The sequence below is a fragment of the Mytilus trossulus genome, chromosome 7 (assembly GCF_036588685.1).
Source record: "Mytilus trossulus isolate FHL-02 chromosome 7, PNRI_Mtr1.1.1.hap1, whole genome shotgun sequence".
NCBI classification, from domain to species: domain Eukaryota; kingdom Metazoa; phylum Mollusca; class Bivalvia; order Mytilida; family Mytilidae; genus Mytilus; species Mytilus trossulus.
In genome coordinates this window covers 16,582,272-16,606,265 of record NC_086379.1, presented here as the reverse complement: position 1 = coordinate 16,606,265, position 23,994 = coordinate 16,582,272, and the positions used below count along the sequence as shown (strand labels likewise).

General features: G+C 31.8%; 2 protein-coding genes across 2 annotated transcripts in view; one reads left to right on the top strand and one right to left on the bottom strand.

Annotated features, from left to right (window-relative positions):
* Positions 1–10,878: 10,878 nt before the first annotated feature.
* Positions 10,879–23,994, bottom strand: part of LOC134724714 (nudC domain-containing protein 3-like) — a 47,079-nt gene continuing 33,963 nt past the window's right edge. The window contains exon 8 of the mRNA XM_063587895.1: positions 10,879–11,202. Within this exon, the coding sequence (XP_063443965.1) occupies positions 11,059–11,202 (144 nt within the window). The 3' untranslated portion in view covers positions 10,879–11,058. The remainder of the gene's footprint in view (positions 11,203–23,994) is intronic.
* On the top strand, positions 16,256–17,749 carry LOC134724713 (uncharacterized). Its single transcript, XM_063587894.1, has one exon. It carries the CDS (start codon positions 16,282–16,284, stop codon positions 17,698–17,700), a length of 1,419 nt encoding a protein of 472 aa, XP_063443964.1. The 5' UTR covers positions 16,256–16,281; the 3' UTR covers positions 17,701–17,749.

The window sequence follows — 23,994 nt, the reverse complement described above, 5'->3', positions numbered from 1 at the left end:
AAGAATTGTTTTAACTGTTTAACAACTTTATACTAATCACAAAATAGGAAAATAGTCCATACGAATTTCGCTAAAAATGCTACTTAGGTTGCTGTTTTTAAGCCTTCTTGAAAGTAATTGCAGACCAAACAAAAACTGTTCATTCAGTTTACTGGTTTGGTTGATATTGATTTACACCCATTGTGCTGATAATTCAGCTGATAAAATAGTAATGTTCCAGCATTCTTTCCGTCCGCAGCAGCTTTTGTAAAAGGCTTCGACAGGATTATTTTTCTAAGATGCGAATACTATTCATTCTTTATGTTATTGACCTAGATCAAGGGTTGCAACTTATTTAAACAAGGCTGTCCGCAGATGGGTTCAGTTGTTCCTTTTTTAGCGTTTTTTTATACTGTCATCTTTCTTATATTTAAAAAAAACAACTTTTGGTATTGATGGTTCTAAATAAAGATTATTGCTCTATTGTTTACACATATTTATTTTACAAAAATTTGAGTATTTCAAAATACTTGAACGTTCTTTTAAGATGTGCTATTTTTATAGTCTACTTTTATCCTTAATCATTGATAGTTTTTCCGTGTGAAGACCATGAGACCTCACGATACAACTTCGGCAACTGCACTGATCAAATACATAGGAAAACCCCTAATTAAAAGAATGTAAACACACGTGTATTTGAATGTAAATGGGGTTTAATGTTGGCGAAAAGAAACAATTTAATACACCAGAACAGTTAACTGTTATGATAAAGTTAAGTAGACAAATAACTACGCATGCAAAATATCTTTAAAAAGACAACATCGCTAATGCATGTCTTTAATCTCGCGTATTGTTTACGTGTTCATGGCCGAGTTCACGTGACATTCTAGAGTTAACTTTATTTACTCAGGTTTAAACAATTCGAGTTTACTCCAACCTCTCGAGTTAACCCCTGTTACTCCGGTACCAACCTTCACTTAGCCATGGTTGAACTCGAGACACCATTGAATGACGTCAAACCAATCAGATGTTTTCCTTTTTTATGCTTAGTCAGGGCCTTATCCTAGAGTTACTTAAAGTTGTTCCGAAAAGCAACTCGACAGATGAGTGCGTTGACTTGATACTCTTCAAGACTCAAGTGAACTCAGCCAACGAGTCAGTGTTGATTTTCTATTGAGGTCACATTCAGTAATTCTCGGAATTTAAACCAAAAAGTTTTCACTAAATAAAAAAAAACATTATATGTTACGGATTTGTAATAATTGTGAAAATACGTGCAAAGATGACTTAATTTAGTATATTACAGGCCTAGGTTTCTAAATTTTCATACCATTATCCATCCAAGAAACTCGTTTCAAATAACTTTAACAAACATTGAATTATTCCAGCTGATCTTGCTATTTTGACATTGAAGGGATGGTCTCTAAAAGAAACTTACGTTTAACTTGTTTATATTAATTAATATAAATATACAACTGAAGGTTGCTTATATAATTGCAGCTACCTGCCTAATAATGATGAATCTTTAATGAATAATTTGTATTGACTACAAAGGTCAAACAGTGACAATTACTATTCAACAATGCATATCTATATATTTATGAAAATGAAGAGACTTAAAGAGTTAACATTTTGAAACAATACAACGTTACATTGTTAAAAAATTTGAAATACGACCTGTTGCAAGGAGCAACTAGTACCGAATGTCATATTACAAATCTCAATTTCTTCTTTCAAATTATATTTTATGGCTTGAATTATAACTTCTACAAAGCCAAAGCGACGATCTTGAGAGTGTGCCGTAAATACACCGTTCAGAAATATTTTTCGTTCTTATATTCTTGTTAATAAATTGGAGTCAATCATATCTTTAAGATAAACACAAACATTTTTCACCATAATCGTTGTTGCGTATAAAACGGGCATATTTCATGATATTGCCTGTTTTAATGTTTCACGGAATATTCAATGACACATGATTATGTTATACAACCCCACTTCAAACTAAAGTTAAAGTTTGATTTTTGTACGGACATGCAATAGTTAAAAAGAAAGTATTATTCTACGGTGTTTTCGTTCATAAATAAATAAAAATAAAATACATAACGCCTGCATACGGAGTACACATCTCCCAATTGATTCGATATTCCAGGGCTTGTATTTCCTATCATGATGTCCTTGATAGAGGATTGCTACTCACAAGGAAGCTATTACACCGAGAGGTCCCAATTGTTAAGTTGAACTCATCCATTTGTAAATTTTACGGACGCCATCACGAGTTGGTTGACCGTTATGGAATAACCGTTTCACACGTGATATCGGATATGTTCCTTATGTTATAACTACAATACCCTTCCCCTTTTCACGAATATGACCTACCGAATTAGACTATTTACCGGATTTATAATAACATAAGCAACACGACGGGTGCCACATGTGGGGCAGGATCTGCTTATCCTTCCGGAGCATCTGAGAACACCGCAAAATTTTGGTGGGGTTCGTGCTTCTTAGTCTTTATTTTTCTATGTTGTGCTTCTGTACTATTATTTGTCTGTTTGTCTTTTTAAATTTAGCCATGACGTTGTCAGTTTATTTTCTATCTATGAGTTTGAATTTTCCTCTGTTATCTGTCGTCACTCCTTGAATTATGGATTATATATCTTAGAAGAATTGAGCAACAACCTGACCAAGAACCAATGTGTTAATGGTCGATGTATTTGGATATGATGTTGCGCCTAATTTTGGTATTCAAGTAAGAATAGGATGTTATTGGTTTGGCAAAAAGCACTTTGAAATATGATACTTCATATATACACAAAAATCCGTATTTGGAAAACAACCAGGTGATCTTGCTATTTTGACATGGAAAGGATTGTATCCAAAACAAACTTACGGGTTTTTTTCATATAAACAAAATTAATATAGATAGACAACTAAAGATTGATTATATAATTGCAGCGAACTGCCTAATAATGATGCAGCTTTAATGAATATTTTGTTTTGACTTCAAAAGTCAAACTTTGATCGAGGTTATACGTCAAAACTTGACAATTACTATTCAACAATGCATATCTATATATTTATGAAAATGAAGAGACTTAAAGAGTTAACATTTTGAAACAATACAACGTTACATTGTTAAAAAATTTGAAATACGACCTGTTGCAAGGAGCAACTAGTACCGAATGTCATATTACAAATCTCAATTTCTTCTTCCAAATTATATTTTATTGGTTTGGCAAAAAAACACTTTGAAATATGATACTTGATATAGACAAAAAAAAACGTATTTTGAAAAGTTGGTTGCTACAATGCGCTTTAACTATGTATTTTATTTGGCATCTCATCATTTTTTATTCGAGCCTCACTGAACAGAAATGAGAAGTTGAGCGTATGAAAGATACGAAGCTGACCTCCTCCTGAGGTGTTTCATTCGTTGGATTTGTTTGAGCTTTTGATTTTGCCATTTGATAAGTTATATTCCGTTTTGAGTAATTGTGTTCTTTTTTTGTAACAAGACATCATGTATATACCTGACAGTGAAATTTGCAAGATTTGTATTTTCTGTTTGTTTTAGATGGATTTTTTCTATGAATTCTGTTTCATATGAACACAAAGTCATGTGTTACCATTTTCACTATTTGTCGAGACATTTTAATACCAGCTCTGAGAATGACACTTTAAAACCGGTGATAGTAACACTTTCACCTTGCTATACTATGTTATTTTCAATTTTAAAATTTGCATGTCTTTGGAGCGCTATCAAATTTATTAAAATTCATTCTAACATGAGAAACAGCAAATAGAGTCTGAAAACGAATTCGTTTCTTAAGAAATCATGTCTTACGACTTGTCTGAATATGACTCTGATGAACATCTATTTTCTGAAGTTCTGGTGAGTAATCCAGAAATTAATTTTGAGAACATCAATAGCCTTAGCTTATGATTCATTAGACTTATATTCATATTTATAAGCATGTTGCAGGATAAACATAATATCTACTCCGTTTGGAATAATATTGAAGACAATAACAATCAAAACCAAGGAGTAAACAAAGACTCATAAAACTAAAAGACATTTACATCAACAGTTACAAATAATAAATAAAAAACAACGCGAACTCTATTTATTTAAAACCGGGAGTGAAATCAGGTGTTCCGGAAGGGTAAGCATTTTCTGAAATATATGAGTATAATGCACAAACATCAAAAATTGATACATATAATTCAGCGATGACCATCTAAGGTTTACTTTTAGCACACACGTGTAACAAGTACACATAAAATGACAGCTAAATAACTAACCTGCATGATGAGGAAACTTATCACTAACAAAGTAACAAAACATTTACATTTGAATAATTCAGTGATTAACATATGAGCTTTACCTTATGTGCAACATTGGTACATATTCACAACAAATGGGCAGTTAAATGCCGAATAATATTGTATGAAAAATCGCGCTCATCACAACTTAATTTTGATCGACTCCCCAAAAATAACTGATAAATTTATTTTAGATTAAAACCACTAAAGAATTGATTGTAATCATATATTTTAAAACACATAGTTGAAAAAAAGATAATGACTCTCGTTTATTTAGACATATAGAATTCATTTAAAACATTCGATTTTAATTTTCATACACTCGTTGTCACCATTTATACTTTTATCGAAAAAAAAAATGTCACATTTACAGTTAAATGTGGAAAAATTATCAATACTCCGATGGCAGGTTTGGTGTACATTTGATATAACTAACTTTTATGGAATAATGCAAAATGATGATAACAATAAAACCAAGATAATTCAAAAGATATAGGCCGTTATCAATTGAATAATTTTAAAAGCCGTTGTTTGGATTAAAAAAAAAATAGCAACCGCTTTACACTAAACGTTGATTAAATGGGTTCATATTGTTTATCTAGTACGGAAAATGGCCGACTCTTTATCATCATAAACAATGTGTCAATAATATGGCAAGACTTTACCGTGTGTACTATAATACTGCAAAAAGGTGTAACAAAAATTATAAAAGAGGATTTCCATAAAAACTGACAAAAACAAACGTTTGAAATCAATAGAACAAGTGTAAAACAACTGGCATATAACAGACATTTTACCCCCAAAAAATGTTGGGTTTAAACATTCTTTTCAACTATATAGTGCAGTGTAAAGTAGGATTTCAATTGATGAGATCTCAAAAACAATGACACAGATCTACCATTTTTGTCTGCTTTTCAAGTTCCGTTATCTATATACTTACAATTCAAAACAGTCTTTTTAATAAGATTTTAATTTTGAAACAAGAGACCAAACAACCTTAATTGAGATCATAGCATCATGTTACCTAATAATGAATTCAACGAAACCCGTTAAATCCATTTTTCGACCGAACAAAACAACACAGAAAAAACTAGTCATATGTGCAAAACCTAAACCTTTAAAATTCCAAAAATTAAAACGACACATATCGTTATTTCACTTTCAGTATGTGAGACCTTGTGTATGGAATCATTCATAATACATCACTTTATAGACCTGTTGACGAATACGTATGGGTAACAGATTCAGAAGGATTGGTAAGTGTTTGGTATTGATGTATGTCCTGTTCCGTCGTTGCAGCTAATGCATGTAGAGTGTAGATGCATTGGTTTGATAAGTATATTCATATGCATATTAAATATATTCATAAGTATGGTCACTGGAATCTCTTTGGCTTGTTAATAATTTAATATTGATTCTAATTTTTAAAGAAGTTCAACGGAGTTCCAATTGTATGATATAATACTTTTGCGTATGTTTTAAAGTTGTTTACCGTCTCTTCAGTTGAGACTGTAATGACAAGTTGTGTGGGTGAATAATATTTTCATTTCTGTTATCAGTACTTGTGAATAATATTGTTCGTCATAACTTTGTTGTTTATTGTCGTGTAGTCTGAACAATCAACTCTCTCTGTTCTGTGATTTGGTTTTGCGGAATAACACGGGATGACGAATGGTTCGCTCTCTTTCTTTTGTAGCAAACAACTATGATTACTACTAATGCAGCAATTAACATGAAAACCAATGCAGTTACGATAATAATCACGTACATAGGAATACCAGCTACAAAACAATAGATATATATATAGCAACAACAGAATAAGAATGATTTGTGGTCGTGCAAAATTGAATTAATAGTGTTTTCCATTCTCTTGCGTCCTTGTTTACTTAAAAAGATTTTATAAGCATACACTTAATGTCACATCATACTCACATATCGTTTTTCATACTCGAAGAGCCGTTTGTTACTTTAAATTATACTATTTTTACATTGTTTTGCAAAAATGAAAATGAGCCAAACATTTACTCAAAAAAGTATTTTATCAACATTAATATCTTTAATACGAGTATGACACACTAATGTATTGCGAACATCTGACGGATGTTATTTGTTAAATGTTTTAATACATCCCTATTTTCGAATGAACGTGGTCAGTTAAGTGGCCTTAAAATGCCATTTTTTCCTATATGTATATAGAACTTTAATCTGTAATATATTCGTGTCGCTTATTTTTAAGATTTCTATGTTGTGTCATGTGTACAATTGTTTGTCTGTTTGGTTTTTTTTTTTATTTTTAGCCATGGCGTTGTCAGTTTATTTTCTATTTATGAGTTTCACTGTCCCTTTGGTATCTTTCGTCCCTCTTTTTTAAGTTTAAGAGTGTCAAACAGCATTGTTTTAATGTGTAGCTATTTAATTCGCCGATGTAGATCCAAATGCATTATGGGTAATATTTTCAAAACTGTATACCAAAACACCGTGATTGGCTTACAACGTCCCAAACAATTAAAATCTGGAGAAGTCCCAGTGTATGATTCTTTGAGTTAATTCAATATCCTTCCAGGTTTTCCAAGTCATAATAAGGTATGTTTTTTTCTAATAAGGACCTAAGTTATAATAGTTAAAATCGTTGAAGGACTTCCGATGACAGAAACTTAGTTTGAACTTTGGTGCATATATTTGTTTAATTCACAATTGTGCTGCATATCCTTATGATTGTATACTAGTTGTTTTTCAGCTGTTTTCGCTTATGTTCATCATGTTCTTGTGCTATTTCTTGTGTACATTATTTCGACGAGATCACTTAACAAGATGAAAACACTAACAAGATTGAGAACTTAAGTACAAGTTTAAATGGGATTGCCAGTACAAAGGTTACAGAGAAGTTCAAAAATAAAATATACATAAAAATTTTAAAAAAATGCATAAAAAGAAATTACAATTTCGGATTATGGAATAACCGTTTCAGAGATGATATCGGATATGCTCCTAATGTTCCTAATGTCGTTACTACAACCCCCTTGTCTTTTCAAGGTGATGACTGCTGTATTCCTATTTTGACAATTTTACATATTATGTCTGTTTTGTTCACGCATCGTTGTAAATATTATGGAATTTGATGTGACTGACAAACAAGTGAGAGGTTTAGCGCTATAAAACCAGGTTCAATCCACCATGTTCTACATTTGAAAATGCCTTTAACAAGTCAGAAATATGACAGTTGTTTTTCATTTGTTTGATGTGTTTAATCATATGAATTTGCCATTTGATTATCGACTTTCCGTTTTGAATTTTCCTCGGAGTTCAGTTTTTTGTGACTTTACTTTCGACCTACCGATTTAGACTACATAGCGGATTCTTAATAACTTGAGCAACACGAGGGGTGCCACATGTGGAGCGGGATCTACTTATCCTTTCGGGGCACCTGATACTGTGAGATTCGAGTTGCTTAGTCTTTGGTTGTCGATGTTGTGCCTTGCGTACTATTGTTTGTCTGTTTTTCTTATTCATTTTTTTGTCATATTGTCAGTTGATTCTTCGCTGTATGAGTTTGACTGCTCCTTTTGTACCTTTTGTCACTCTTTCTCAGAGTGTGTCAATATTAAATCTTTCTTTGGTTGTATAATACAAAAAAAAATACGCCATTTCTGACCAATAATTGTTTCTACTTTTGCTTTTATTTTAAACAAAAATGAACGACCCTAATACATAAAAATAATCTTCTGCTATCTTACTAGTTATCAAAGGTACCAGGATTATAATTCAGTACGCCAGACGCGCGTTTCGTCTACATAAGACGCATCAGTGACGCTTAAATCAAAATATTTATAAAACCAAACAAGTACAAAGGTAAAGAGCATTAAGGATCCATAATTCCAAAAAGTTGTGCCAAATTCGGCTAATGTAATCTATGCCTGGGATAAGAAAATCCTTAGTTTTTCGAAAAAATTCAAAGTTTTGTAAACAGGAAATTTATAAAAATTTGTAAGGGTTCCACGGAACCCAGTGTCTCGCCTACTTTTGCTGTAAATTGCAGGCTCAACAACACTGAGGAAAAAATCAATAAAAATATTCCTCTTGATACTATCTTATGATTGTAAGAAGCTTCTGTCTAAGTTTGGAAAAAATCTAGGATAGTTAATGAATCTAATAAATGTTTTGAAAATTTTAACTACAGACTGTATGTAATGTTAACTGGAAGAAAATCTAAGTCCATTTAAAAAAGTAAAATACAGAAAAAATGGAGTTATCTTTTTACAAATTTACTTCTGAATACTATCGTATGACTAGAAACATGCTTCTGTCCAATTTTGGTACAAACCCAGGATAGTTTAAGAAAGTTATTTAAATTTTAAAAACTTTAACCACAGAGTGAATGTAATGTTTCCCCGCAGAAAAACTAAGTCCATTTAAAAGTGAAATACTAAAAAAATAATTTATTCTTTTACAAAATTTACTACTTGATACTATCTTATGATCATAAACAAGCTTCTGTCTAAGTTTGGTACAAACCCAGGATAGTTTAAGAAAGTTATTAAAATTCTAAAAACTTTAACCACAGAGTGAATGTTGATTCCCTGCAGAAAAAAACTAAGTCCATTTATAAGTAAAATACGAAAAAATGCAATTTCATTTTTACAAAATTTACTTCTGATTACTATCTTATGATCATAAACAAGATTCTGTCCAAGTTTGGTTGAAATCCAGTATAAATTAAGAAAGTGATTAAAATTTCAAAAACTTTAACCGCAGAGTGAATATTTGTGGACGCCGCCGACGACGACGACGCCGACGACGACGGAATGTAGGATCGCTTAGTCTTGCTTTTTCGACTAAAGTCGAAGGCTCGACAAAAATGACCACAATATTGATATACATGTCAACACCGAAGTGTTGACTAATGGGCTTGTAATACCCTCGGGGACGAAACATCAACCAGCAGTGGCATCAACCCAGTGGTGTTACAACTAATTCAGCGGTAAATAATACTTTTTCTTATTACACAAGGGTGCAAACACTGAAATGTTGTCTCCCCTGCTTTACTTATCATGATTGAATCTATGCTGGAAGTGTGTAATATGAAGGTTTTTCTATAATTTTCATATAGAATAATCATTATCAACGGTAATTGTAAATGAGGTCATGGGTAGATGGGCCATAAAAGACAGATTATATAACGAAAGTTGAACATTTGACCAATGACCAATGAACCATAAAAATGAGATTAATAGATATAGGAAGATGTGGTGTGAGTGCCAATGAGACAACTCTCCATCCAAATAACAATTTAAAAATTAAACGATTATAGGTTAAAGTACGGCCTTCAACACGGAGCCTTGGCTAACCATACCATATCTTATAATCATAAACAAGCTTCTGTTCTTTGGTAGAAATCCAGTTTATTTTAAGAAAATTATTAAATTTCAAAAACTTTAACCACAGAGTGAATATTTTTGGACCAAAAAATCAGGACATCATAAATATGTATACCAATAAAAATATAATATAAGCCAATACACATAATTAAGGAAGCTGGCTTGTCATGTTTTGGATTTTTTGTCAGATTTTCGGAATCCTTTGGTTTTATCCATTTGAATGCCCTTAAAAAATTTGTTCTGTGACCCCCATTTTTCTTTTTGTAAATCTTTTACATGTATAATAATAAGCTAAGCCATCTGTAAAAGTCTTATAAAATTTTAATTACTTTTAAACAGCTTTTGAGAACTTCAACTTGTCAATGATAAAGCTATGAAAAGTCAAGAGAGAATATTTTCCCGCTAAAATTTCAATGGCTTATATCTCGAAAACAAGAACGGTGACCTATGTATTTGTTTTGCTCTTTGGGTGTCTTTATTATTCACCCATCAATATAAACTAGTGTTTTAAAAAGACAATTACTTTGAAACTGAGAAGCGAACTCCCTTAACAGCGCCTAGTGTTATTTCATAACCTGACCAGTTTTGGTCGAAAAGGGAGCTTCATCATAGGCAGAATGGAGGATGAATGTTTGCATCTTAAATATATATTATAAATATTTATATAGATACAGATACCATGGTAACTGGCGGATCAAAGTGAAGATTTGAAGTTTATAAAACTTTTTAAACACTTCAGAAAGAATTTTGTATTCTAAAGCAAGATAAGATATTGATTTGTCCGGGAAAAAAACCGGCAAATTTTGAAAAATCAGGACATCATAAATATAAATACCAATACTTTAATAAACCAATTTTAGGCCAATAAAGGGTATTTTACATATAATGATTACAAATAGACACAAGCAAAACATTTCAATAACAATAGAATATGATTGAAATGTTCTGCTGATTTTTACAGAGTTTTCTTCCAGTAGTTTTTGTACCTCCTAAACGCCACAGTGTTGCATCTTTCTTCATGCTCAAGAAACTAAATAAATAGAATAAAATATCATAAAACTCTGTGTTTCCCAGTCTTTAATCAGATCAACCAAAACACAACTAATAAAATGAAATAAAATAACAACACTAGTTCCTTGAATGTATCAAGTAACAGATGATAATTGTGGGTTCATATCTCCTCGTTCCATTGTAGACAAGATTTGCGCTGTTTTCCACATAATATTTCAAGATAATAGTTCAAATATGATAACTCGATGAAGCTAATGAGAATAATCAGACTTTCTTAAAATTCACTAATAAGTCAACAAACTCATCTGTGAACATTGTTTTAAGATCTATTTTTATTAGCCTCCTTGCAAATTATTGTTATCATTCCTCAAGAACTATTTTTATTAGCCTCACTATCATTTATTGTTATCATTCCTCCTTGACCTACATTTAACTTTGATGGATCAAACGGCTGTCCTTTAAACGGAGAACCCTCTGCATTCCAAGCTTGTGCTAAAACATCATGGACTTTCTATAAATGAAACAATAAAAATTATATTCAGTTGCTATGTAGTATATTTAGCCATGAGAAAATATTTTATATGTTTTCTTTTTTAAATGGGAAAATAAGTTGAAAATAGGAATATAGTAATAACTGTTGTCTTTTGTCTATGATTGTGTGTTTTGTTATTTCCAAAAGTCGTTATTTTCTGTTTGGTGTGAGTTTTTAGTACTTAAAATACTTTTAGTAAAAGGGAGGAAAGATACCAGAGGAGTACTATGTAAAAAATTTGGTAAATTCCCTGCTTTTTGTTTTATTACCCACACATGCTTAGGATGAAGGACATTCATGCTTGATAGATATTCATTTAATAACCTATCTCTTCAAGTCTTTACAAAAATTAACAAGAATATAGATACACATGCAATGTTTATATGAAATATTCTCATGGTTTCAATGACTACTGATAGATTATACCTCGAATATATTGTATGCATTAAAAAAGATGTTACATTTTCTTTTTAACGTGTATATCTGAAAACATGTATATTTAACAGTACTTGAAGTTTGTTCATATTGCTAATGTTTATAATCTCTTCAAATATAGGACAATAACTACCATAACTAGAGGATCTAAAGAGCCTGTGTCGCTCACCTTGGTCTATGTGCATATTAAACAAAGGACACAAATGGATTCATGACAAAATTGTATTTTGGTGATGGTGATGTGTTTGAAGTTCCTACTTTACTGAACGATTTTGCTTCTTACAATTATATCTATCATGAACTTTGCCCATTAGTAACAGAGAACTATATTTGGTAAAAATTTACATAAATTTACCAAATTAATGAAAATTGTTAAAAATTGACTATAAAGGGCAATAACTCCTTAAGGGGTCAATTGACCATTTAAGTCAAGTGACTTATTTGTAGATCTTACTTTGCTGAACATTATTGCTGTTTACAGTTTATCGCTATCTATAATAGTATTCAAGATAACCAAAAACGGCAAAATTTCTTTAAAAATTACCAATTGGAGGGCAGCAACCCAACAACCAGTTGTCCAATTCATCTGAAAAATTCAGGGCAGATAGATATTGACTTGATTAACAATTTAACTTCTTGTCAGATTTGCTCTAGATGCTTTGGTTTCATAGTTATAAGCAAAAAACTGCATTTTACCCCTATGTTCTATTTTTAGCCGTGGCGGCCATCTTTGTTGAATGGCCAGGTCACGCCACACATTTTTCAAACTAGATACCCCAAAAATGATTGTGGCCTAGTAGTTTCAGTGGAGATTTTGTAAAAGATTACTTAGATTTATGAAAAATGGTTAAAGATTGACTATAAAGGGCAATAACTCCTAAAGGGGTCAACTTACCATTTTGGTCATGTTGACTTATTTGTAGATCTTACTTTGCTGAACATTATTGCTGTTTACAATTTATCTCTATCTATAATAATATTCAAGATAATAACCAAAAACAGCAAAATTTCCTCAAAATTACCAATTCAGGGGCAGCAACCCAACAACCGATTGACGGATTCATCTGAAAATTTCAGGGCAGATAGTTCTTGACCTGATAAACATTTTTATCCCATGTCAGATTTTCTCAAAATGCTTTGGTTTTTGAGTTATAAGCCAAAAACTGCATTTTACCCCTATGTTCTATTTTTAGCGGTGGCGGCCATCTTGGTTGGTTGACCAGGTCACGCCACACATTTTTTAAACTAGATACCCCAAAGATGATTGTGGCCAAGTTTGGATTAATTTGGCCCAGTAGTTTCAGAGGAGAAGATTTTTGTAAAAGATTACTTTAATTTACGAAAAATAGTTAAAAATTGACTATAAAGGGCAATAACTCCTTAAGGGGTCAATTGACCATTTAAGTCAAGTTGACTTATTTGTAGATCTTATTTTGCTGAACATTATTGCTGTTTACAGTTTATCGCTATCTATAATAGTATTCAAGATAACCAAAAACGGCAAAATTTCTTTAAAAATTACCAATTGGAGGGCAGCAACCCAACAACCAGTTGTCCAATTCATCTGAAAAATTCAGGGCAGATAGATATTGACTTGATTAACAATTTAACTTCTTGTCAGATTTGCTCTAGATGCTTTGGTTTCATAGTTATAAGCAAAAAACTGCATTTTACCCCTATGTTCTATTTTTAGCCGTGGCGGCCATCTTTGTTGAATGGCCAGGTCACGCCACACATTTTTCAAACTAGATACCCCAAAAATGATTGTGGCCTAGTAGTTTCAGTGGAGATTTTGTAAAAGATTACTTAGATTTATGAAAAATGGTTAAAGATTGACTATAAAGGGCAATAACTCCTAAAGGGGTCAACTTACCAGTTTGGTCATGTTGACTTATTTGTAGATCTTACTTTGCTGAACATTATTGCTGTTTACAGTTTATCTCTATCTATAATAATATTCAAGATAATAACCAAAAACAGCAAAATTTCCTCAAAATTACCAATTCAGGGGCAGCAACCCAACAACCGATTGACCGATTCATCTGAAAATTTCAGGGCAGATAGATCTTGACCTGATAAACATTTTTACCCACATGTCAGATTTCCTCAAAATGCTTTGGTTTTTGAGTTATAAGCCAAAAACTGCATTTTACCCCTTTGTTCTATTTTTAGCCGTGGCGGCCATTTTGGTTGGTTGACCAGGTCACGCCACACATTTTTAAAACTAGATACCCCAAAGATGATTGTGGCCAAGTTTGGATTCATTTGGCCAAGTAGTTTCAGAGGAGAAGATTTTTGTAAAAGATTACTTTAATTAACGAAAAATGGTTAAAAATTGACTATAAAGGGCAATAACTCCTAAACGGGTCAACTGCCCATTTTGGTCATGTTGACTTATTTGTAGATCTTATTTTGCTGAACATTATTGCTGTTTACAGTTTATCTCTAACTATAATAATATTCAAGATAATAACCAAAAACAGCAAAATTTCTTCAAAATTACCAATTCAGGGGCAGCAACCCAACAACCGATTGACCGATTCATCTGAAAATTTCAGGGCAGATAGATCTTGACCTGATAAACATTTTTATCTGATGTCAGATTTGCTCTAAATGCTTTGGTTTTTGAGTTATAAGCCAAAAACTGCATTTTTCCCCTATGTTCTATTTTTAGCCGTGGCGGCCATCTTGGTTGGTTGACCGGGTCACGCCACACATTTTTTAAACTAGATACCCCAATGATGATTGTGGCCAAGTTTGGTTTGATTTGGCCCAGTAGTTTCAGAGGAGAAGATTTTTGTAAAAGTTAACGACGACGACGACAACGACGACGACGGACGACGGACGACGGACGCCAAGTGATGAGAAAAGCTCACTTGGCCCTTTGGGCCAGGTGAGCTAAAAAGTCAATAAATGATTTATGTAATATTAGAATGAAAGGCGCAATTACTGCATAAGTAAACTGTCACCAAAACCAATATCAACAATAAAATTCTTATATAGATAGTGGCATTGCTTATCTTTTTTTTCTGTATTTTGTTTCTTTCTATTTATTATATTTTTAAGAAAACAGGCAAAACAATTTAACTTGTAAAAATCTTCTTTACATATGGCACATGTATGGTATGGATCATCAAGGTCTCTTATCAAATATATTTAATCTTTTTTATTTATTCAGTGGGGAAAAAATTATGTTGTGCCACACATATCATAGGATTTGCCTGATATTTACTTGGACAGCCTCTTAAACAAGTGCATGTTCTAAACACCACCATTGCTGACACTAGTAACCCGAATTTAACTTGATCGGACAAAAACGTGTTAACGCTGTTTAAATGAAATTAATCGTCATTTGATAAAGATTGACAAAAATTAAAAATCATTTTTAATTTATTTCAATGTATATCAAATCATTTTAATGCCAGTCAAATAGCTTCGCTTGCAGTCGTTCAATGTAAATCAAGTTGGTGGTAAGCTACGTCAAACAAATAGGCCACGCCCCCGTTAAACTATTTCAAACTGGTATCAATTCGTTTTAAACCGTGTTGCGACCCGAGCTTTTAACAGGTAAATCACTCAAGCAGAGACATATATACACAGAGATTGGCAACTCCGTGAAATCCCGTTAAAGATCGCGGCCCAGAATGAGATTCTCGTCGATAAAATTTAGAACATGCAATCAAGTCGGGGATGAATAACCTCGATAGATAATCAAGAGAAGCAATGGGAAAATTTTATCAGATCATATTATAATTTCTTTTCTAATAAAAAAACTTGAATGTTATATTTATCTTTAAGCATTTATTGAGAAAAATATTGTTATATGATATGCATTTCATAATTAAAATTTCAAATCTGGTAATGCTCAATTGTTATAACAAGAAAATTTTCGGTACGGCATATATCTTTGCAATAGTTTGTTTAATTACACAGTGAAATTGTGGGTTTAGTCACGATTCTCCAACATTTGAAAAATCCAACTCACGTTTATCCAACAAGTATCAAACAATAGATGGGCTTGGTGTTTATATAACAATTAAAATTGTTGTTTTGAGGTAGTTAAAGTGAAACCAGCTGATTATTTATAATATATAAATTAAATTTATATTTTTTTTTTTATAAAAAATGTAAAATAATAAGCAAATTCAGCCAAATAAAAATATTAATGGAATTAATTTTTAAAAAATCTTATTTATTTGCCGATTTTTATGGTCACCGTTTTTATCTTTTATTAAAATATTTATCCATTTGAAAAGCATTTATATCTTAAAAACTAAAAGATGATACTTTGTTTATCAATTTGTTGTCGAAATAAGTCAATTTCGATCATAAATATATTGATGAATAATGATTTTTATTATAATAATTAAACACGACACTTAATTAATACTATATAAACGTTAATTATAGAATAATTATTTCAATTTTGTACCATTATTGTGGCAAAGCCAAGCCAAACAAACTGACCACTTCTCTTCAGAAAGTGAGAGTACTTGTTCAAAGCTTTACCAAACAATGTGAACAAAATTCATTTAGGCTTTATATGTGCTCAGTTTGCAATAAGCTATCATTCATTTATAGTTTTTCATATCGACAACACGTTTACTTACACAATACTACAGTATGGCCAACGCTATGCTTGCCGTTAATTTTGTACCCAACAAGTTTGGTAGAGTTCGACTAGAGCAGAATGGTTACCAGTACATGGTAAAGACTACAAGAGGTGACAGGCGTTATTGGAAATGCATCGTGCCGTTATGTCCAGCTACAATCAACACGCACTACGACACCGTCACCAAGAATGCAAACCACCATTCTCACCCAGCAAGTACTATCAGGGTAAAAGCTGAGGCAGTGCTCAATATCATGAGAGAACGCTGTATGAAAGAAACTACACCAATACCAACAATTTACGAGGAGGAAAGGGCCAAGTTACGCAGCATAGAGTATATGGAAGTAAATCCAGATCATGATGATGTCATCGCTGAACTGCCTACATACTACGAGAAACGCATGTCACTTTACAGAGCCCGCCATAAAGATACACCATTGTTACCAATCACCCGTATAGATGTTAACCTTGAAGGAAAATGGACACGAACTTCGGCGGGGGAACAGTTCCTATTCGCAGACGATGGCAACGCAGAAAAAATCCTGATCTTTACCACCACTCAGAATCTCACCAACCTTGTAGCAGCAGACGTCATTTATGGAGATGGCACCTTCTACACATCTCCAACCCAGTTTTTTCAACTGTACACACTGCACGCAAAGGTCGACGAAGTCATGTATCCACTCGTCTTCAGTTTACTACCGAATAAAAGTGAACAGACGTACGACCGATTATTCAACTTGCTGAAGACTGCATGTCAACAACATCACCTCCAACTAGCACCACAGGTATTCTTCACTGACTTTGAGATAGCTATACGGAATTCCGCCCAACGAGCATTCGCCAACATCACACTTAGAGGCTGTTTCTTCCACTTTACTCAATGCATATGGAGGAAGACACAGAATCTTGGACTCGCCACCGCTTACAAAAGCAACGAAGACCTACGACTACTAGTAAGACGTGCAGCAGTATTACCACTTGTCCCACCACAGCTAGTTGAGGATGTTTGGTTTACAGCACTAGAAGACGCCGAAGAGATCGCCATCGACACAACCGCATTCGCCGACTATGTGACAGAGTACTGGGTAGAAGGATACAATCGCCAACACTGGAACCATTTCAGCAATGAAGGACCACGCACCAACAACCATTTAGAGGGATGGCACAGTAAACTAAAGAAGCACGTCAACCATGCACACCCAAACATTTACATCCTGATTGAAATCCTTAAGAAGACACAAGCCAACGCAGAAGCCAACCAGATCCAAGTAGCAGCAGGCGGGACTCAGCGACCAACATCTTTAAAATACAGAAATATCAACAATAGACTAGCAACACTGAAAGAACGCTTCCTCCAAGGTGAACTTACCGTCCAGGACTACGCTGACCAAGCAACCTTCCTCCTCCACATGGAAATTCGACAGTAGTATGCCAGTAGTGTGAAGTGTATACATGTAGTATTGACAATTAGTAAATAGACTCAATATTTTTGTAAAGTACATTCCTATTAGCAATTGTCGTTTATTAATTGTTTGTGTGTTCAATTTCAAAATTTGATGATCTCTAATTTAATGCATTTTCCTGTGCAAATTGATGATTTAATTACATGACTTATTTTATTGTACAATATACAAACTGGTTGAATATTTGTCTAGTAGTGCTTATATACATTGTTTATAAATGATTCTGTTCTTATGATATTAGTGCTCTTCTATACAATAAATATATCTATTTTAATTTTGACCTTCATTTGGTATTATTATTATTTTATTAAATAGTTCATTTGGTTAAAATACAGAATTTCAAGATTTTCTAAAGTATTTGTCTATTAGTGCTTATATTGGTAATAAAAAAACCTGATTCTGTTGTTTGTATTATATATGTTATATTAATGCTCTTTGATACAATAAAGTTATATATATTTATAATTTTGACTTTTTTCTTTAATATATATTATATTACTAATATATCATTAAAAAGTTCATTTTAGCGGGATTTACTGTAACTCTAATTACAGGTACAATTAGTTAATCCTTAATGTAAAAAAATCACGTTTCTCCAACAAGAAATTCCTTACCTGAATATAAAAATATAAAATGTTGGAGAAACGTGACCACACCAAATTGTGTGTGTCCGATTTTCCGGTAATTAGGTCCTAAATAGAGTTGTGACTGTTGATTCACAGGTGTGCGATTGCGCAATTTATTGCCCTCCGATCACCTGAATATTACCGGAGGTGAATTCTAAATGGATTATTACTTGGCAATTGTTTTTTTTTAAATTTACAAATTCTGACATATGATTTTAACCATGACCAGAACTTTATTTTAACAGAAGCACTCGGCAATACTATAGTGTATATTCAATCAGGAAAACAAAAAGAGTCTTTTAACATGTAAAAAAAAAGAAATGAGGCAACTTTGTCATATCAGAGACATTATATGTCTCTGGTCATATATATAAAAATATGTAGCCAGTAGAATTTTGTGGCCGAATTTTGTCTCGTGAGAAACTGAATTTATATCTGTTTTAATTTAATTATAATGTTAAATTGTCGATTGACCTAAAATAAAATTATTTATGGAACATTTGCGTAAATTTCCTCAATGAAAGTACATTATAGTGTTGTCGAAATCACTATTTTTTGCTGCCATGAAATATTGAATATGAATCCGTCATTATTTGTGTTTTTTTAAAGACTTAATATCACAGACTTTGATTAAAAACAATATGTTTCATAAGTACAGTAAAATGCTCTGCTCAACTCTGGGAACATTATATCTAACGTTAATATGTTCCTGCTCAACTGTAGAATTTTAATGTTTTGTTTCATAAACCACTGGAGTATTTCAACATTCTTATCTTTACTCTTTCCAGAGACATATATACACAGTGAAACTTCAGTTTGAAATTAGAAAGATTTAAAATTGTGCACAAGTTTTATCTGATCTTTTGTGGGTTTATGTTGTTCAAGGTAATTTTCTGTGCAGTTATTTTCATTTCATTTGTTATTTTTTTCCTCTGTGTTACACGACCTTGTACTTTTTGATTTGCCCCTTGACATCTCCTGCTTCTGTTTAAACCTTTACCACATATATCTCATCTGTTTTAAATAAAATAGTCTCATTCCCGGAATTTGTTATACAGGAATTCATATTAATATCAGATTTTTATAATCATATCAACTGCTTGGTCTCTTCCCACAATATATATGTATATATGTCTCTGACTCAAGCAAAACAACATCGATGTATCTTTCGTTTATTTGTTTCAAACTTTATCGACTTAAAATTATATATATAAATGCGTGTATTCTTATTAAAGTAATATACTTCACAATTTAAACAAATGAATGATCAATACACGTAACATATAAGGAATGTAAATAAAAAAAATATAAAATATTGATGCACGGTTTAAAAAAATCAAAACTTATGAATCTGTTAAAAATAAAATAGTTAAGATGTTTTACATATTTTTGATTTGCCCAAATGCAGTAGATCTTTATCTCACATATACGTTTCAAAACTCGCTGAGTGCTATGAAAACTTGTGACATGTAAGTAACGTATGGTCCATTGCAATGTCTTACGAAACTTTAGGCATTCCTGTATATTTCCTTTTCTCCTTTTCTGTCTTACTATAGTGTACTCGTTAATTAAATATAGACACGGAAATTAAAGTAACTTACAAAAATTATTTATTTTTCACATAGTTTAAATCGATGTATCTTATAGTTTCGGTCAACAACAAATATTCCCTAGCTGCATATTGATATATGAAATAGCTTGTAATAAAAACAATGATGTGTTAATAATAAAATTAATGAACATAATGTTGACATTTGTTGAGTCTTGCACACAACATTGTAAATGAAGGAACAGCTCAATAAACTTTTAAAACTGTGTCAAATTGTAATATCGGTCACTGACGCGAAACGGGCGTTAATTGTGGAAAAGTACACACTACGAAAATTGTGAATTGTGGTTCCGATCTGTAAAGGGATAATTGTGCTGTCATGCACCGTGACTTACATCAAGTCTTGTTATAAACATATATTCCGTTTATTTGAGATCAATTTTAGTCTGCGATAACGATGGGTTGGTTGATTTAAGTTTTACGACCTTGACTTGCTCTAAGTCGACATTCTCTTACGTCTAATGCATTTAAACAAAAAACCGTATATTTACGTTCAGGGCATATAATATAAGTCTACCTACAAAAGTAAAATCAACATCAACATTATCAAAATAAACAAGAATGGAAAAGAAACAATCATGATGCTTTGATATATTTTTTATTAACTATATTTAAGGGGTAATGTCTAAAAAAAACTAATTGTCGTACAAATAAAATATTTTATCTAGGTGCTTTCGTTGAAGTTCGCGTTACATATCAAAATTAATGTCATTGGTCGGAACTTTTGCAAACTTTTAATCCAGGTGTTCTCATCGAGGTCCGCGTTCATTTTTCAATTCAATACACAATCTTTCATCTAGGTGCTTTCGTTGAGGTTCGCGTTACATAGTAAAATGAATTTCATTGGTCGGAACATTTGAACACTTTCAATCCAGGTGTTCTCATCGAGGTCCGCGTTCGTGATTCAATTCAATACACAATATGAAGTCCGATATGGTAAAAAAAAAATTGAAACTGTACGATGTCCGAGTGAATAAATAGAATTTAGAAAATAAAACACTTTTACGATTCTTTAAACACAATACAAATACTATCCTTTTCGCTGATGAATAATTATTACTATGATTTGTATACTTTTCAAGTTGGGAACAGTATACCTTACAATATATATGTTCCTCATTTGATTTATTCACTTAAATCAATAATTGATCAACTTGAACTTTGAAAAAGTTACAATTATATACCTTTTCACATCCTTTAATTTAAGATAATTTAATCCAAAAAACTAAATAAAATTAATTGTATTATTTAATTTAGATTCTTTATTTCTTATAAAACCAAGTTAACGATAAAAAGAAAAATATTTTTACATATAATATTAACATACAGATTTTGCGTATGACAATTTGCACAACTTGAAACGAGCAACAAATATGAGTGATTGGTGATCAGACTTGAGAACATACTTTTATTTATATATGATACAAATTAATTTACACAAAATTTTCAAAACACAATATTTTTTTAAATAAATAAAGTGCCCAATTTTCGAAACATTTACTCTGCTTACATAGTTAGGTTTAAGAAAAGGTCTTCTACTTTCTGTTAGAGCTGTGCAGTTTAGAAGTTAGTGAAATATATCAACCAATCTCTTGAGAGTTACAAAGTACATAGTACCTTTCCTGTCTCATAATTCTACGCCATCTACCGGTTTCTATAGGTAACCGATGATTTTCAGTTCTAAACCTTCATAACGTTATCTTATCTTTATAACGTTATACGTCTAAATATTCTTCAAATTCAAAGTTTTCTTTAAACAGTTTTAAACATAATACTTTTGGAGAATATTCCATTTCTGATTTCCAAGTCTGCTGAAAATGATAAAACAATCTGTTTAATAGTTTGGATTAAAACTATAGTTACTCTGATTTAACCAAATATTTTAAAATCCATATTTTTTCAAGATATTTTTTATACAAATCAACCAATCGAAAGTATATATCTTTATTACCAAAGTCTATATAAACTATAGGTATACAATTATATCAACAGCAATAATACATATAATACATACATAAACACAGACTATGTGACAGCAGAAGGTGTTGTAGAATAAACAAACATCATTTTAACATTTCGGATCTAAGCTCAAAAGATCTAACTGTAAATTTACCTAAATTACACAATTCTTTTACATTATTAGTACTCATCAGTTTAATAAATTTGTACATCGACGATTTGTTCCAATAAAATGGCTTAATATAAATTGTTCTAAAACCTTGAAAACGTGGACATTTGAGGATGAAATGAAACTCATCCTCTATATCATTTTTACAAAAAGTACATATTCTATTATTTCTTGCTGTACCATAAAATCTTCCACTTTCTATAGCTAAGTAATCCACCATCTACGTTGAGTTTATAAATATATCTATATAGTATACTATCAGCACTGTTTACAATGTTAGACCAAAAAATATACCATACGGTGTTCCACATATACTGACATAGGATAAGCGCCTAGCTCTCCATAAACCATAAAGCTAGGGTTGATTTTTTTTCAAGTTTAACTTTCTAATGCATCAATAAAACTAAATCTCCAAATTTCACAGCCAAATAGCAATATATAGTCTTACAATCTTATCAGAAAGATCGTACTGACATTTAATTACTGGTAGATTAACTAAAATATTTGCTTCATTCTTTTATTAATCAATCGATAAATTGAAGATCTGAATGGAATAAAAACATAAATAAAGAAAATATTTGTTTAACGCTATTATCTTTGACTATCCTACAGGTATACTAGCCAGGAGACTGTACAATGACGGATCCAGGTTTTGTTCTGTAGATAAGAACTCCCGTTTGTTTGACGAAATTATTTTTCGATTGGGACATATGGTTTGAATCCCCAGTGACCAGTGGTTGTCGTTTTTGTATATATTTTTCTATAAGTGTTGTTCATCAATCAGGCCGATAGTTTTCTTGTTTGAATTGTTTGAATTCATATTTGTAATTTTGGGAAATGATATAAACGTTTATGCGGTTAGGTTTTTGCTCGTTGTTGAAGGCTGTACGGTGATCTTATTCATTGGCAAGTACACCACATCTTCTTACATTTATTCGTTAAATCATGTAGATATTCATCAAGCCTAAATAGATAAATGATTTTGAAAATGTACTTATTGTAACTATACAACTTTTAATTCCAAATAATTATGTTTATCTAACATAGAATTATTATCAGCGGAGACATATATACACCAATTCTAAATTGGTTTCAAAAACAGACACATTATTATTGTCACATTAATATGTAATAGTGTGTTTTTATGTAAAAAAAATCTGTGAATATCTACCACCACTGTTATGGTCTTGAGAGATCAGCTGTTCTCGCGAGCTTTGAATAAACAAATCCAAACCAAAACAAGTACATAAAATGCATATTTTTAATCACAATCTTAATATAGAAACACTTAAATTGTGATACACATTTTTATGAATAATTCAATTTTATTAAATCTTTGTCAATCAGGCATGTACAGCAGCATCAAGGGATTGTAAAAGTACAATTCCTAATATACAATTCCTTGGCAGTATGACTTTGTATTCTTCTATATTGTGACCTTATTTGAACTAAAAGAAAAAGAAGAAGAAGAAGTCTGGAATTATCGCTATCTGTTCGACGGTCTAAAGATTACAGAGTGTTATCCATCTAGGTGTTCTCGTTGAGGTCTGCGTTCTAAATCTAAAGCATTTCATTGGTCAGTAGATTTGCAATCTTTCAATCCAAGATGTTCTCAATGTAGTCCGCGTTCATGTTTCAATAGGATAAACTATATTGTAAGTTTTCGATCCGAGTTAACAAAGTATATTTTTTTTATCCGAAAAAGACGGATTTTCTTCATGTTCTACAATAAATTTGTACAACGATTGAATATTGCTAAATGCATCAAATTGTCCAGGTCTAGATCGAACTTGCTTTGCTTCGTCGAAAGTAAGAATATAGAAAAATCACAGATTTATATTAAAACTAGAACGTTCAAGAACAGTTAAAGAAATCATTACAATTTTTTTTATTGT

Coding starts and splice junctions, on each gene's coding strand:
- LOC134724713 (XM_063587894.1), top strand. CDS start 16,282: ATGGCCAACGCTATGCTTGCCGTTAATTTTGTACCCAACAAGTTTGGT.